This window comes from Psammomys obesus, unplaced genomic scaffold, assembly GCF_907164565.1.
Source record: "Psammomys obesus unplaced genomic scaffold, mPsaObe1.curated_primary_1811, whole genome shotgun sequence".
Lineage (NCBI taxonomy): Eukaryota > Metazoa > Chordata > Mammalia > Rodentia > Muridae > Psammomys > Psammomys obesus.
Genome location: NW_026585504.1, coordinates 62,128,948 through 62,146,329, shown reverse-complemented (window position 1 = coordinate 62,146,329; position 17,382 = coordinate 62,128,948). Strand labels below are relative to the sequence as shown.

The 17,382-nt window shown below is 38.3% G+C and overlaps 1 protein-coding gene across 1 annotated transcript in view; it reads left to right on the top strand.

The window, feature by feature from the left end:
* Dpp10 (dipeptidyl peptidase like 10) overlaps nucleotides 1-17,382 on the top strand; it is a 706,326-nt gene that overhangs the window by 680,864 nt on the left and 8,080 nt on the right. Inside the window, exons 20-24 of the mRNA XM_055601904.1 lie at nucleotides 2,519-2,713; nucleotides 3,917-3,971; nucleotides 14,277-14,376; nucleotides 14,625-14,683; nucleotides 14,802-14,874. Coding sequence (XP_055457879.1) covers nucleotides 2,519-2,713; nucleotides 3,917-3,971; nucleotides 14,277-14,376; nucleotides 14,625-14,683; nucleotides 14,802-14,874 — 482 coding nt within the window. The remainder of the gene's footprint in view (nucleotides 1-2,518; nucleotides 2,714-3,916; nucleotides 3,972-14,276; nucleotides 14,377-14,624; nucleotides 14,684-14,801; nucleotides 14,875-17,382) is intronic.

The following is a 17,382-nucleotide window of genomic DNA, read 5'->3' as shown; positions in this document are numbered from 1 at the left end:
TTTCTTTCTTTCTTTCTTTCTTTCTTTCTTTCTTTCTTTCTTTCTTTTCCTTCTTTCCTTCCTTCCTTCCTTCCTCTCTTCCTCTCTTTATCTCTCTCTCTTTCAAAAGTGGTGACCTCTTGATGAGTGTTATGTAGTATGTTTGTAACTCTCTGAGAGCATGTATGTGATGGTAGAGGAAAAACATTCTGGTGCATTTCTTTTGAAGAGTGCATTGTGAGGAAAGGATTCTTGGAATGCAGTCCTGGTTACAGAATGGAGACAAAAAGAAATTTTAAAAAAAATGAAATGATTGGTTTCATGTCTCATCACCAGACGAATGAATGAATGAATGAATGAATGAATGAATGAATGAATGAATGAATGAATAAAGGACATGGTTGCTCCTAGGTATGGAGGGGAAAGTTTGTTGTAGATAAAAGAAAGAGCATAGGCAGAGGCAGGGACATCTTAGCCCAGAGTGGACATGTCCAGACTAAGCTAGGCCATGTGAGGAAAAGGGGAAAGGTAAAGAGGAGAGGAGGCACCAACCAAGAGGTGTGATCTAGGCCAAGAGTGTGACCAAGAGTGTAAAGCATAGGCCAGAAGGCCAATAACCAAAATGGTGGGTTTATAAAGGAAAAGGCAGTTGGGTGACAGGGAAGCTAAGCCCAATCCCTGGGCTGGGGAGTTTTAAGGTAGGGACAGGATATACCAGCCAGAAGGGCCCTGTGACAGGTAGACTGAGGAATGCAAGAAGAACATGGCTGGAGGCATCCATTTTGATATATTAAATAGCCATCTCAACCATTGTTACCTAGTTTGAGATTTAACAGTCCCAAAGGAGAGATACAGAATGAAGTGTTTATATGTTTTTTAGATCCATCACATGGGTGACCTCCTGTGTAATATGTGCCTAATTTTGCTTCTGGATAAACTAAATGGAGATGAGGATAAGGGTGATGATGATGTGATGGTAATGATGAGGATGAGGGTTATAATAAAAATGATAGTATTGGTGTTACTGATAATGATGGTGACATAAACTGATGACATGACCCCTTCATGGTATGGTAAAGGGGAAGGTTTTTATTGTGGATATAGGGAAGAGTTCAGAGAAGGAAGTAAAATAGTAGAAGGAACAATCCCAGCAGACTGGATCTTACCATGAGAGAAGCAGGAACAGATCAGAGAGGAAAAATAAAGGAAGGCAGCAAAAGAGAAAGATGAAGTGAGCCTAGGCAAAACAGATAAAAAACGAGGGACAAACAAGAAGGCATAGCTGAAAGAGCAGGGTTATAAGAAGAATGATCAGCTAGATGTTTAGGGTAGCAAAGGAGGCAAGAAGAGCTGAGAAGACAGAATGCCCATATGGATTTTGAAATGTGATACAATTACTTGTGATACTGAAGGAGTTTAGAGGCCAACATGTGATTTGGCGTGTTAATAAGTATCACAGATAGACTTTCGTCCCTTCTGCCAGTGATGAGGGGAATGGCTCTTTGGGGAAGAAGAGAACTGGTTTTACAAGGTCTGAGAAATGCTGGCTTTCATCTGATTGCCAGAATTCTGGAAAATCGAGTTTCTCCTGGACCTGACAATACTTATGATGATTATGATGATGGTGAGGAGCATGATGATGGTGATTTTTGTGGAGGTATGCTAGAGATAAAGCAAGGACCTCCCAGTAGTTAGACAAGACTTCTGCTATTGAGGCACCCCCCCCCCCGCAATAAATGTGATTTTTATGAGAACCTCCCATTCTTCATTTTCTACATTCTGGAGAATAAAACATTAAACACAACGTGAATATGGCAGTGGGAAATCAGGCAACCTCCCCTGTGGAGAAAGGATTTGAGCTTTGTAAATTCTCTGTCAATTTGGCATCTGTTTTTCAAAATTTTCAGACATTTGTGTCTCCCCTTCCTCTTCTGGCTGTCAGTTGGAAGGCTGAAAAACATTTTCTTCCTTTACCATTTACTTAAGCTTTCAGTGAGAGTTCAGCACAGGAAGAAAACCCTCAGAAAATATTAATGCCATATTTCCTTCAGAGTATAAGATTCTTTAAGGTTATGTACTTCCTGTTAAATCATATGACGTTTCCATGGCTGAGTTAACGCTCTGTCAGGCCCTTCAACCCTTGTAAACCATAGGTAAGACATTTATTTCAACAACACGCTTGAAGACAGCCAATAAAAATAGACTTCGGTCAAGTTGACAGTCATTCTTCAGAAAAGCCTTTTAAAGGGACCACATATTTTCTCCATTTCTTCTCTTTGAAAGATGAATTAGAGCCGACTCAGCTGTGCAGTCTTAAGTGGTGTTTTCTCCTCATCCTTGAGACTCTTCTTTTAAAACTTTATACAGGGAAAATAGTTTGTCTTCAAAAATAAACCTGTAGGCTTTTCATGAATTAACCAAAATGTTAATATCTGGTATAGGTGATTTCCATAATTGGTTAGCTACTTAGCATGGAAGTTAAACTTTCTATCAAACTGCCAGTTGGCTTTCTTTTGATCATGTATGCTCACATTTCCAGGGATGAAGAACCAGGAGGCCAGATGGTGACAGATAAGTTCCACATTGACTGGGATTCAGTTCTTATCGACACTGATAATGTCATTGTAGCAAGATTTGATGGCAGAGGAAGTGGATTTCAGGGCCTGAAAGTTTTGCAGGAGATTCACAGAAGGATAGGCTCTGTAGAAGCAAAGGACCAAGTAGCAGCTGTAAAGTAAGTCAGTTCATATCTTCCTGTTGGTCTATATTATTGCAAAATTTATGTATTGGGGCACATTACTTTCTCAGAAATGTCACAGATAAATGTAGCTCTACCAATTTTCTGACTTTAACGTGTAGCTTTCCTGCATTTTTTTCAAGCATCTATAACCCTTAGTGCTATCATATAAGAATAGTCATATTTATTCTCTGCAATTAGAATTTACGTTGAGTGAAAATATGAGAATCAGTTTACTAGTATATCACTTATTGACAAAAATCTCTAGTGTGTCCATAATTAATTATATATTTTTAATTATTACTACATTTTTGGAGAAAAATTTATACTGTGTGCTTGTGTGTGTGCATGTGTATGTGTGTGTGTAGGTGAGTATATGCTGTTTCACACATGTAGAAGTGAGAATCCAACTGGAAGGAGTTAATTCTCTCCTTCAACCATGCAGACTGTACGCAGATCACCAGACTTGGTAGCTAAGTCTTGGCAGCTTTACCTGCTAAGCCATCTCATCAACCATTATTTCTAATTCTTTGACATCTCAAGATTACAATTGCCATGATGGAATGAAAGGTAGCATGGGGACGTTCATTATTTTGTGGTGTAGAGAGATCATCCAGGCATGGTGTAAGGAGGCCTACCCACCAGGCCAGGGGTACACCTGGAGAGTCTACATCTACAACAAGCTCACAGTTGATGACAAACTCCTGAACTGTGGGCTCTTCAGGCCTTCCATGTAAGGAAAGCCTATGTACTGAAGTATTTCTACTTGTATGTGTGTGTGAGGTCATATACATATATGCACATACTCACACGCTATCATCAAATGTGGGATCAGAAGACAATCCCAGGTGTCCATTCTCACTTTTCACCCTAAGACAGGGACTCGTGATGTTCACCCCTTTCTACATCAGTCTACCTTTCCCATGAGCTTCTGGAACACTCCTGTCTCTACCGCCCATCCCGCTGAAGGTATTCTGCAATTACAGGCACATACTAACTTACCTGGTTTTATGAAAGTTCTAGGGACTTGAACTCATATCCTCACACCTGTGCCCACTTCAGCCCTTCAGTAAAGCACTTCTAAAAATGTTAGGAAATGTTTGAATGAGTTTGTTTATATCTGTCTGGGCATCATAAATTCAGATATGCAACTGACTCAAGAAGATATAACTACATATTTATGTATTTTTGTTCTTTCAGATATTTACTGAAGCAGCCATATATTGATCCCAAAAGATTAAGCATTTTTGGAAAGGTAAATAGAAATACTGAAGATATTTATGCACGCATACCTATATGTATACCATATATATGCATATGATTCCATTGTTCATTGCACTTCAATTTTCTATATTACCCTTTAAAAGAGCATAATCCATATTGTGTCAATTCAGTCACTCATTTGGATGGCTATTTCTCAAGTGCATAGTTGATGTGTGGTATTAGAAATGATCAGTAAGAGGGAGAAAGACATAGGGCGAAGGGCTTGGGAGCATGACTCACTAGGGAAAGTACTTGCTGCACAAGGAGGAGAACCTGAGTTTGTTTCTGAGGTCCCATATAAAAGCTGAGTGTTGTGGCCTGCGCCCCCTAATCTCTGTGCTTGTAGGTGATAGGAACCTTCTTGATCAGTGCAGTCCAAGTTCAGTGAGAATCTCTGTGGTGGAGAGCAGAGGACAACACTGACCCTTGACTTCTAGGTAAACACACACACACGTATACAGAAACACAGACACATACAGAGAGAGAGAGACAGAGACAGACAGAGTCAGAGACACAGACACAAATACACATACTGAGAGAGACAGACAGGCAGACACACATACACACACAGTTGCATTACTGTTTAAATGTAACAACTACACGAAATTATAAAGATTGTTCTATTTCATTCATTCTCTTCTCCTTTTTTCCTTTTTTGTTTGGTTTGTCCTTTGGGAGATGGTCTCACTGTGTAGCCTTTGTAAGCCTCTAAGTCGTGATCCTCTGCTTCTGCTGAGTATTCTGTCAAACACTGGTATCCTTGCAGGTGCTCCTTACCCCACCCAGTCGGGCCTCTTTCTTTCTGAGTCTGTGCTTTGGAAAGCGTTCTTCCCATTTCCTGCAGCTTGTAAAGCATGTTAGTGGGGGGCAGGAGGCTGTCCGAGGAAGCCTTCAGCAGCCCTCCTCACTCAGCACAGGCCTGTCCTCCTCTGGCTGTGCTACTCTACTCTGAAGGCAGAGGACAGGCAGCTCCTCTTTGAAATTCTTGCTTCCTCCCTCTTGTGTAATTCTCCTTCTCTTTTTGTTTTTTTTTTCACAGTGAACCATGAGAAAAGCTTCCTTGCTCTTTTTTTCTATTTTCTTTTGTTTGCTATTTCACCAGTTTCTGCATTTGTCATTATTTTCTACTTTCAAAAATGTATTTTCCTCTGTAGTTGCAAGTTAAATATCTTAAGATTTAAGTTATTTTTTTTTCCAATTTTGGCAGTCTGTTTTTAAGATGAAAGCATTTGTGACACAGCACCCCATGAGTTACTTACCTAGCTAGAGTCACTTCAACTAGCATTGTTGTTAAAATTTAGCCTGACTATGTCTTATAGCTGAACATTTGTTTCCTCTGAACTGCTCTTATTTTGATTATTTTTATTATTTTATAGGAAAACAGTGTTGACATTTTTCTGTTTTTACCCATAATTGTAATGGAGTCGTGGTCAGTTCATTGACTGAATTACTGAAGTCACATTAAGTATCAGTTGATTTGTAATTCAGGAAGAAATTACTTTGAAATATTACATGTGCCTAGAAATGTTAGTATCAAACACATTCCATTTACTTAGATGTGCCCATCATGGATTCTCTAGTTATAAACTTCTTTAGTGATTTATTTAATTCCTAGTGCCCGAAAGGTATGTTAGATATCCCACTCCATGAGTCAACTATTCAGTTTCCTCTTCCTAGAGCAGTTTCCACAGTCCGCTTTTCAAGCTCATGCAAGTTCAGAGTGAATCTATCTTCTGGTGAATTATAGCTTTTTTGTTGTTGTTGAGATTCTATTGATCTTTATGGATGATGAATATTTTGTATATATTATGATGCAATGTTGATGATGTGACTCAGTGACAATTTACATCACTGCAGCAGCATGGATGAGGCTCTGGGTGGAATACTCAACACACACACACACACACACACACACACACACACACACACACTCACAAAACCACAACAGAGCAAAAGAAACCTTCACCTTTCTCACTCTTTCTGTGGTGCTCTGTACTGAACCTAAGCCCTTGCACACACTAGGAAGCGTTCTACTGTGGAACCTTTGGGTGTACCTTCGATTGCTGTTTGCCTATTAAAAGTCCTAACGATGTACACATTTCAACCTGTTCCTTCATGACATGCATCTTTTCAAACAAAACTCAGAGATGAGTAAGTCTTCTCTCTCTGGTGACTTCTGTGTTTCAAGTCATGATGATCTACATACCTTATTTATTATATTTATTATATATGTGTTATCAGATTATTTTTAATCAGTTTTCCTTCTTTATTCCTTTTTTTCTGAATTAGCTAGGTTGTTTTTCTCTTTTTCTCATCTTTGTAAATCCATTTTTTGTTGTTTCTTTGGTATCACTGTGTAGCCTTGGTATCTCATCTTATGCCTATGAAATAAGTTGATAATCTATTTCAACCAATTACTGGCATTTGGGTTCTGTTTAATTTTTTGGCCTATGAATAAATTAGTTTGAAAGTTTATGTATATGCACTTTTTGTGTAGACACACATATTAAAGTTTATTTTACTTGTAATTATCTGGATGTATTTGGAGGGAGGAGTATGTGTACATGAGTGTAGAGCTTGCAAAATCGAGAGCAGGACATCAGATCCCCTGATGCTGAGGTGTCTGATGTTAGTGCTGGGAACTGAACATAGGTCCTCTGCAAGAAGAGGAAGTGCTTTCTGTGGTTAACTGCCTAGCAGCAGGTGAGCCAGCCTCACCATTCAGGTTTCAAAACTTTTATGATGATGTGTCTGCTCATCATTTATTGATGGCCGTCTATATCCCATGATTTATTTTTTCTTTTGTCTGGCTTGAGTAGGGAAGAGATAACAAAACAATTGTAATGCATGGTCAGGATTTACACTTTTAGTTTCCAACAGTTGATCAGTTTGTTTTCTGGCTTCACTGATTCACTAAGTCATCTTTAACACTGAAATTCAAAATACATAAATATTAATTTCCCAGCCTTCCCTGGATTTATCCCTGGTGTAATATGCCTATCAGTTCTGATGTTAATCTTATATGATCATTTACTGATAGTACAGTTAATAATAATACAATTTTATATTTTAAAAGCAATTTTCCATCTTTACTTTTTGAAACTAATATAGGCACATATCTCCTGTGAATCATACATCTGTACTTTCATTAATCTTTTCCCATGTTTCTTGTTTTCTTTCTTTTTACCATTTATTTATTAATTGTATCCCAAGAGACTATTTGTGTGTGTGTGTGTGTGTGTGTATCTGTGTCTGTGTGTTGTGTGTGTGTATACCATGTCATGTATATGCAGGTTTTTCTACCAAACTTGAGTCAGCAGACTTAGAGATGAGCATCCTCATCCTTTCCACCATTTCACTGGGTATTTTTATCATTTTTAAAGAATTGTATTGATTTGTTTTGTGTTTCTACAATTCTGAAGGATAATTATGCAAGAGCAAGATGTCATGAAACACCTCCCTGCCCAGTTTGTAGAGATATGTCCTTTCTTCAACTCATGTCAGCTTGCCAGCTGGAAGTCTAAATTAAAAATTTACCAAGTTATATTATAATAACTTCCTTTGAGAATAAATAAAATATCTGAGAAACAACATTCATCTGTTTTGTAAATCTTTTGTCTTCCATATTAGAATATTATTTTATATGTGTATACACACATGCATACACACACACACACACACACACACATATGTATATATAACTCTAATATTGGCTCCTAGCCATTAAATGTATTTTTTTATTTTAATGTCATTATGAATGATAATTTTCTTTTTTATCTCCTAACTGGCTTATTAGAAAGATGGAAAAATGTTAGCAGCCATATTTTTAAGTTATAATTAAGCATGTGTTTTTTTAAATTAATTTATTTTTTACTGACTACAATTTGTTTACTTTGTATCCCAGCTATAGCTCCCTCCCTCATCCCCTCCCAATCCTACCCTTCCTTTCTCATCTCCTCCCATGCCCCTCCCCAAGTCTACTGACAGGGGAGGTCTTCCTCCCCATCGATCTGACCCTAGCATATCAGGTCTCATCAGGACTGGCTGCATTGTCTTCCTGTGTATCCTGGTAAGGCTGCTCTCCCCTCATGGGGAGGTGATCAAAGAACCAGCCACTGAGTTCCTGTCAGAGGCAGTCCCTGTTCCCATTACGAGGGAACCCACTTGGAGACTGAGCTGCCATGGAACCTTATGAAAGAAGGGGGAGACAGAAAGACCTGGAAAGGAGCCCTACAAGGAAAGCAGAACCAAAAAATCTGGGCACAGGGGTCTTTTCTGAGAGTGATACTGCAACTAAGGACCATGCATGGAGATAACCTATATCCCCTGCACAGATGTAGACCATGCGTTTTTTATTCAGTAATTAAACTTGAGGCTTGAAATGAAGTTAGTTTAAATGATACCCAGTAGAACCTAACCTCACCTCACCTAAATGTTTAATCATGTTTTTTTTAATTTTATTCTTTGAGATAAACGTTTTTATTTGTGAAAGGTCAGAAAAGTCCTGAATCAAACCTTTTCTGAAACGTTTTCTTATAAAAAAAAATTATATGAATTGAGCCTGTATGAGAAAAAGTGAGAATTTTAAAACATCATTCTAGTAGCCAGCATTACAGTGATAACTCCACAGTACAGGGAATCTGATTAACACACTCAGACCAGTCATGTGTACGCAGTACCCAGTACTTTTAACAGAACTATGAGGAGCAGAAAAGATGGCTCAGGAGTGAAGAATGCACAGTGTTCTTGCAAAGGCCCTGGGTTCCATTCCCCAAACCCACATTAGTGGGCTCACAGTTGCTTGTAACTCTGCCTGAAGGGGAGGTAATGTCTTCTTCTGGCCTGTATAGGCACTAGAACACATACACACTACCCCTTTCACCAAACATACACAAATTTAAAAATAAAATCATCTTTCGTAGAATTAAGTGGACTAAAAATAAAGCACACAAGAAAATCACATTATTGAATTTCTAGTTATTATAGATAAATAAATGAAAGATAAGCAATAAAATATCAGATGATCTACGAGGCAGAAAGGCAGCCGACGCTGAGTGACGGAGGCAGTGGTTTATTCATTTATTTTTGTTTATTATTGGTGTGTGTATATGTTTGTACAAGCGCATGCACACATGTGCAGTTTCAGGACAGTTTGTGGAGTCAGTGCTCTCCTTCGACTTCTGGCTGGGTATCAGGGATTCCAGGACTTGTGCTCAGGTTATCAGTCTTGCACAGCCAGTGTTTTAGCTGCTGCACTTTCTTTCCAGGAGAAAGTGAGGTGTGCAGCTTCCGCTAGAAGACCTTGCTGGCAGGAGACCAGCAAGAGTAAGAATCAGGGAGTGTGGTTTCTCTGCAATGGTCTCATGGTTACATAAGAGTGACTATAAGGTGCATTCAACTTGACCTACAGAGAGGAAACCAGTATTTTCTCTTTTGCATCTGGTTAATTGCAAAAGGATTTATTTAAGTTTGAAGCCAGCTCAAGCCATTTCTGGGGTTTGTGAAAATAACGTATACAATCAGAATTGGGAGATGGCTCAGGGAGCAAAGATTATGCCACATAAGAGTGAGAATGTGAGTTCAAATCCCTACAACTGATTTAAAACTGGATGCGAATCCCACATCTGTAACCGTATTGCTCCTACACTGAGACTGCAAGTAGAGACAGGGAAATCCCTAACGTGTTACAGGAGAGCTAGCCTGGCTTATTCAGTAGTGACCAAGAATTGGAAAATCATGGCCAATACCAAATATTGTTCTCCAATCTCTGCACATGTAACAGGGCGAAAGAGCAACTGTACTAACACACACACACAAAAAAAATACACATATACACATGTAACATGAAGATAACAAGGAATTATATCAAAGTAACAGATTCAATGCAGAGAAATACATGTTGATAAAATTGTATTAGTGGTGAAATATGAATTTTTAAAATGTATTTTCACTTATCATTTGAGAGTTGAAAGCATACATGTAATAATTTGATCATATTGAGGACCTGGAGTCAGACAGATCCCAGGCAGGGAGAGAGACAGGACGAAGAGGGTTTAGGTGTATCAATATCCTTTAACTTAAATATCTAAAATGGCTGACTTCATGATTCGTCTTTCTGTCTCTCCAAAACAAAAGACTGGATGCCTGATTCCAGGAGAAGCATTCAGAGCAACTTTCAAACTTCTAGGGTCAGCAGTGGGCTGTCACTCTTGTGAGAGAATCTGCTTTCATTTCTTTGTCTGGATTATCTAATCTTCCAGAATAGCTAAAACCAGCCCTTTCTGAGGGAGAAAAGGAACCCATCTCACTGCCATGCATGGAACTCTTCTGGCTTTTCCAGACAATCTTTAATTCTAGGTTTTGGGTCACCTGCTCCCACTGCTGCAGTCTGTCTTTGAAGAGCCCCCCCATCTCTCTTTCTGTGTGTGTCTCTGACTGCCTCTGTCTCTCTCTCTGTGTGTCTCTATTTGTCTCTGTCTCTCTCTCTCTCTGTAGTTCTGCTTAAAATAAAAATTGGCTGAGTGGTGCCTTTTTATTTTGTAAATCAGTGAAGAAAGGGAATCTATTTCCCCAACCCTAACCATAGTTGTATCAATATTCATCTTTACTACTTGCCTCTAAGGCTTCCTCCATCTCTCTCACATAGAGTTTTCCCTTCCTTCTTTATGTGCTATTTTAGGATCATATTTTTATATTCATTCTGTGCTATAAGTAATATTATGCAAAATTTTAAAATATGTAGATTTAGGCTTATAGAAGACTGTAAGTGTTTTTATTTCCTTGGACTAGAGGATGAGGTGAGAACCATTCCCAAGCCTTTCTAGTTCTTTCTGAACTTTCGCTGCCTGGTTCTGTCCCAAACTCCTCTCCAGGCTGACTGACTCAAACTGGCTTCTCCTCACTTCCCACTGAATTGCGTTGCCTGGCCTCGAAGTAATTCTGGCAATGTCTTCTAATCTTCGGTCTCCTCATTTCCTAGGTTGCTGTGTCTTCACCTGTGTCTATGTTCTCTCTGTAAAACTCGCCCAATAAAAATCTCAGTAGACAAACCCTCTTCCTTCACAGAGTGCTCTCTTAAGTAGCTTCTCTTTTCTGTTCTCATGAGAGTTGGGTTTATCCTACCTCAACTCATTCTCTTAAACCTTGCTCAGTTTCATAATTTTATCTGCCCCTCAAATAGATGTCACTTCTAAACATGGCTGCTTCCTTCGGGATGAAAGTTGTGTGCTAGGGGCATGTCTGCATTACACTTTGATCATATAGACCTAGAAGGTCCTTGGATATTATCCCTTGCCAGAGAAGCCATGTTGCTGGATTAAAATTCCTCTACAGAAGTCTTTTTTTTTTTTTTGAGTTTTCTTGGAATTTCCCCCATTTACATAAGTATAGTTACAATGTCTTTCAATTCCATGAAAGCACAAGTCTTGGACATTTTAGGTCCTACTCTCTGCCCTTCCAAATGCTTCTGTCAATTGAACTTGGATTTTATATCACCTTTATGAATTAGAAAAAATTCTGAGGAAACATTTTGGTGTCAATAAAATTTTAAAATAATTTAAAACTCAATTGACATTTTGTGCATAATGCTAGAATGATTGACAAGTGGAAATTACAAAAATTAAATTTCAGTGAGTGGAAGAATGTTGATTGTGGGAAACCAAACACTGGCACAGTAAAAGCAGAGCACCATGAACTAACTGCTGAGTGTTTTCCTCCTCATCAAATTCAAACTGTCTGTAATTGGCTGCAGGTCAATATGAGAAGCCTCACACTCAGAATTTGCCTAAAGTGCAAACTGTTTTGATAATTCAACCCAGCAGCTCCCCTAACTTGCCACAGCTTAAATCTTACTCTTATTTCCAGAGTCTGTTTTCCCAAAAGCTCTTTCAGGTTCAACTTTTGCATCAGTGAATAAACATTAAATGACTGAGAAGATACTGAGCAATTAAAACAATTTATTCCAATTCCTGACAGTGTTGATTTTTCCTTTAAAAACAGAAGTTATTTCTCTGAAATAAATCAAATTAAAGCAGACTTTTGGATTTGATTTTTAAATTCTACACCGTTCACTATCATTAAGTTTTAAAGATCAATGTAGCTTCATTACGTCCCAAATTTTCATATTAAAAAAATAGTGAAACAGAGCTTCCCATGAAGCAAGAAGCAAAGGATGTGTGCACCTGACCTGAGCCAGGAAACCCTGGCTGGGGCTTCTTCCCAGGCCCAGGCTGTCATCAAATGGGTGTTCTGCTGAAGATGACTTTTTCTTTCTTGTCTTAGTCCATGAGTCTAGGGGTACAGGAAGACATTTCTTTGAGGCATTTTTGTTTGTTTGTTTTTGTTTTTGTTTTTGTATTAGTATATGTTGAGAACCTACAATTTAAAATGCTAGCTGTTAGCAGCTGGCAAGATGGCTCAATGGGATTTCCTGCAAGCCCTATGACCTGAGGTTAATTCCTGTGACTGTGGGAGGAAATAACTGACTCCAAAAGTCATCCTGACTTCCACATGATTGACCCAGCATGCTGACAGGTGTAGTGTGTGCGAAAGCACAGCAAAATTAAAATATAATAAAAGCTTAAATATTCAAAAGCATCTCAGACATCCCCTTAACATTTGTTTAACGATCTTAATATACCTGAATCCTACCTCTCAGGAATCTGAGGCAGGAGAATCATGAGTTGGAGGCTAGCTTGGGCTAGAGAGATACTTGTGTTAAAAAAAAAAAAAATTCCCAATATACTGAATTACACTGTTTACTATAAAATTTTTGCTAAGTATTTTCCCTTGAATGATAGTATCATGTATAGTTAAGGCTTATATACCATGACATCGTGTCACACATCTATGTAACAGAATGATTCCTGCAGTGTAGCAGTGAGAGTTGACATCATTATGCACTTCCTCCTCGTTGGCTTTGCTTTTGTGGAAAGAACAGCTAAAATCTGCTCTTTTGTCAGGAGTCAAACATGAGTACACTTTGAGTTCTCATGTTGTGCACACTTTTCAAGATTTTGCTCCTATTCTACTTATTCTCTTGACCTACCTCAGTACCGTTCCCGTCCCATTCCCGCACCCACGTGAGCAGTTTGATTGCTTTTAAAAATAAATTTGAGCTGGGTAATTTCACCACCCCTATCTCCTCCCATTCCAGTTCTTCTTCATGTTCTCCCTCTCCCGCATCCCCTCTTCCTTACCCTTACTCTCTCATCTTTATCTGTGTCTTTTGTTCTCCTCCTTCTCTGTTTTTCTCTCCCCATTCTGTTCTTCTACTTACTTGGTGCCTTTCCCACTGATGAGAGTTTAGGAATGTAGGCATCTCGTCTTCCTGGTACAGAGAGGAGATATGCTTATCAAGAGATTTCCCTATAGATACAGATCTCTGACAACCAGACAAATCCTGTCTGTCCTATGACTGGCAGATTTTTTTTTCTTTTCTTCTTTGTGTTAAGTGTGGAGAGGTGCGTATGTTTGCACATGTGTACATGCGTGGAGAAATCAGAAGACAATCGAAGTTGTTATGCCTTGGACACTATCCACCTTGATTATTGAGACAAGATATCACTATCCTAGAACTCGCCAAGCAAGCTAAGCTCATTGGCTAGCCAGCCCCAGGTCTTCACCTTCCAAACTCTAGGAATCTAAATGTGCACCACTATACTCAGCTTTGAGGATTCCTAAACTTAAGTTATAAAAGATCAAACTTGGGATCTTATGCTTGCACATAAAACACTTTGCTATATAAGCAATCAGTGTGGCCTTACTCTGTGATTTCTCAAAATTGCATCTAACTTATCCTTATGTCAAAGAGGCTTATGTGCCCAATGCAGCAGATTTTGGTTTTCTAGAGTCACGCTTTGGAGTGACAGTCCCAAGCCCTGCAAAGAAGTTGGAATGTAAAGTTGCTGTCTATATCTTAAGTGGTTTACTTTATTTTCCTAATTGTACGTATCCATCATCATTATTAGGTATTCTACTAAAATACACACCAACTTGCCTTAAAATGATATATAAAGAGTATTTTATTTCCTTTGTTTCAAATTACTTGGAGCATTTCCCACATATGTGGTATAAAATTATGACTTTTGTGATACATAATTAATTTTATATTTTACTTAGTTATTAAATGACCTGTTGTATAAAATTTTAAACAGCTCTTAAATTTTCATAAGTACACTGTGACTTTTTTTGTATTCCTTCTTATACTTTAAGGTATTAGGATGTGTGTATTATTAAGCAGTGATCTAACTGTACAAATATTACTAGGAATCATTACTATGATTTTTCCTTTGCTCAGGGGTATGGGGGCTATATTGCATCAATGATCTTAAAATCAGATGAAAAGCTTTTCAAATGTGGAACAGTGGTTGCACCCATCTCAGACATGAAGTTGTATGGTGAGTATGTTCTACAGACAGATCTAATATAAAGTATTGATTGGTGGGAACGAAAGTCCCAGTGCTGAGAAACTCAATTGAGCTCATTTATCATGTGTTATTAAAGAGTGTTGTGAGTTATCACCTCCCTGATGTAATTGATTTTATTGGAGCGTGACAATTACATTTGAAATGCATAAATAAATAATGAAACATATTATGTTTTGCTTATTCTGATGTTGGTTTTATCTTTTTTCCTTGTGTGACAGCCTCAGCTTTCTCTGAGCGGTACCTTGGTATGCCATCAAAGGAAGAAAGCGCTTACCAGGTAACTAATACAAAATTAACAACAAAAGGCAAAGGGCATTTTTTTGTTATAAAGACTATGTTTAATTCCTTCCATTTAGATGTCTCTACATAGGCAGATATGTGTGTTTTTCTTACAGGCATCCAGTGTACTGCATAACATTCATGGTCTAAAAGAAGAAAATATATTAATAATTCACGGGACTGCTGATAGTAAGTATTGTATTTGCTGCTCCTGTCTGATGGAGGCTGTCCCTTTACAAAGGAACACATCTTAGATGTAGGATGGGTTTTCAGGAAGTCCTATTAAGCTGCCAAAAAGAGCACAGGAAGTGACATGGAGAATGAGATGTCTGACAGGAATTGGGAAGGAAATAAGGTAGTGCTATCCAATATCACTTTCTGTTGTGACAAAGAGTCTTTGTCTGTAACTTTGCAATCTTGAATAGAGAAGCCATTAGCCAATTGCAACCAAAGAACACATCAGAATTAGTGTTGACTAGGAAACAAGAAATATTAATGTTAATATATGGTTAAATCAGGACTCAGATCAATGAATGTGGTGTATTTGTTTGAGTATATGGAAATATGCCTGTAGGTGCCTCCATGTTTGCATTATGTGTGTGTTTTTAATTAAAATTAGTTTAAGAGGCTTTGAGATATGAGAGCCATGTGTTAATCTGTGTCCCACCTGATATAAAAACCAGGCACAGGGAAATAGTAATGGACTCCTCATGAAGTAGCTCATGGCTGATCCCCAAAGTTCTTGTGTGTGTGTGTGTGTGTGTGTGTGTGTGTGTGTGTAACAAGCCTCTCCTTACAATTTAAGATGTAAAAATGAAGAAAAGGAAAGAAAGAAAGAAAGAAAGAAAGAAAGAAAGAAAGAAAGAAAGAAAGAAAGAAAGAAATATACATAGAAAGGAAGGAAAGAAGGAAGAAAACAACGAAAGAAGAAAGAAAAGAATAGAAAAAAGAAAAGAAATCCTGCTGCAGCCAACATAGAAACTCTTTGCTCTCCTGGCAATGGAAAATGTATTCAGAAAATGACTTAGTTAATAGCAGTATTTCATAAAGACACAGCAGCAGAGAGCACCATACTTCTGAAGGATGTCAAAGTATTAAGACCATCCACATATGTCAACAGTACTCATAGAATGTCACTAATTGTTAACAACAATTAGTGCTCTGACACATGACAAAGAATGACTAAGAGCATTGAATGTCTTATTTGTTCTGCAGAAAAATACTGTCCTAAGTATACTATCATTTTCTTAACTAGTATATTAGAGAGGTAACTGATGAGGAAAACAAAATTTTCTCTGGGAACTTGTTCTGGGTGCTGTCGTTCTTAAACCTTGTGCTATGAAACCTGGGAAAAGTGAACCAACTATATTTAAAGTTAAGTAATTTTACCTCCAGATAACACCCTAGAAGTTTTTAGTACCCTTTGAACTCCTTTTACTAAGTTTGTGATATTGATGTAAGTCCTGTTTGATTCAGTTCCAGGCCAGGTGCTTCACATCCCTGATGCTCTACAGAGGTTCAGAGGGATGCCAGCAATACTCATGTACAGAGCACACATGCACATGTCCACACTCACGATAGCCCAGAGGCAAGCTGACCTGCAAGTGTTCAATGACATTCTTATGCCACTATTCTGGCCTAGAAAAATGACAAATCCATGCACTCACTCAGTTAAACTTTATTGTTCCTTTAGTCATTTGAAGGAGACAAATAGCACACAACAGACTTTGCATTGAAAACAAAGCAGAACACAATCAACTGAAAAGTTATTTGGTGGGCAGTGAGAGCAAGTGCTCAGATTCCTAGAATCCAAGTAAAGCCAGGTACGGTGGTGTACACCTGTAATCACAGTGACCCGAAGAAAAGATGGGAGTGAAGACAGAAGACAGCCTGGTGTGCCCAGCAGCAAGCAGGGCCCCTCCCTCAGACAATGTAAAGGGCAGGGACTGGCACCCTAGGTTGTTCTCATCTGATCTCTTAATGTATGCCTATATGCTCATATACATCATTCATTCATATTCTCTCTCTCCTTCTCCCTCTCTCTCTTCCACTCCTTTCTTTCCTCCCTCTAACTCTTCCCACAACAATTTATTTGTATGGTTATATTTCAGTCATACCCAATACAGACATGACGTCTTTTTCCCCACATGTCTTTCCTACAAAAATCACATGAGTGATATAAGAGATCATTTTACGTCATTCATTGCCCACATAAATCGGCACTCACACACACACACACACATATACTAAGAAATTTATAGTATTTAGAATTGGTGATTTTTTTTCTTCATTTTAACAGGAAAGATCTTGAATATATTTAAAATAAATAAATTTGGACCGTTTACCTTCTGTTGTATAGTAAGACTATTATGCACCATAGAGTAAGAGACTAAGGTGGCTCAGACCACTGATAAGGCTGTCCTTGACAAAGACAGATAAAAAATTTTAGCTTAAAGTTATTTATGGAAATCTGAAGGTATGTTCAGAGTGGAAAATCCTAGACAGAATTAAAGCAAAGTATAGCACAGAAAGATTTGAGTGGCAGGCCCAAGTTTTCATAATTAACTCAGATGAAACCATTACTAAACATAGAGCTCCTGAGTTGTGTATTCCAAAGCTTTGGAGCCTTACATTGAGACTGAAGAAAGATGGAAGGGAGAGAAAGCAGCATGCTCTACAACAAATATTTAGCATTGA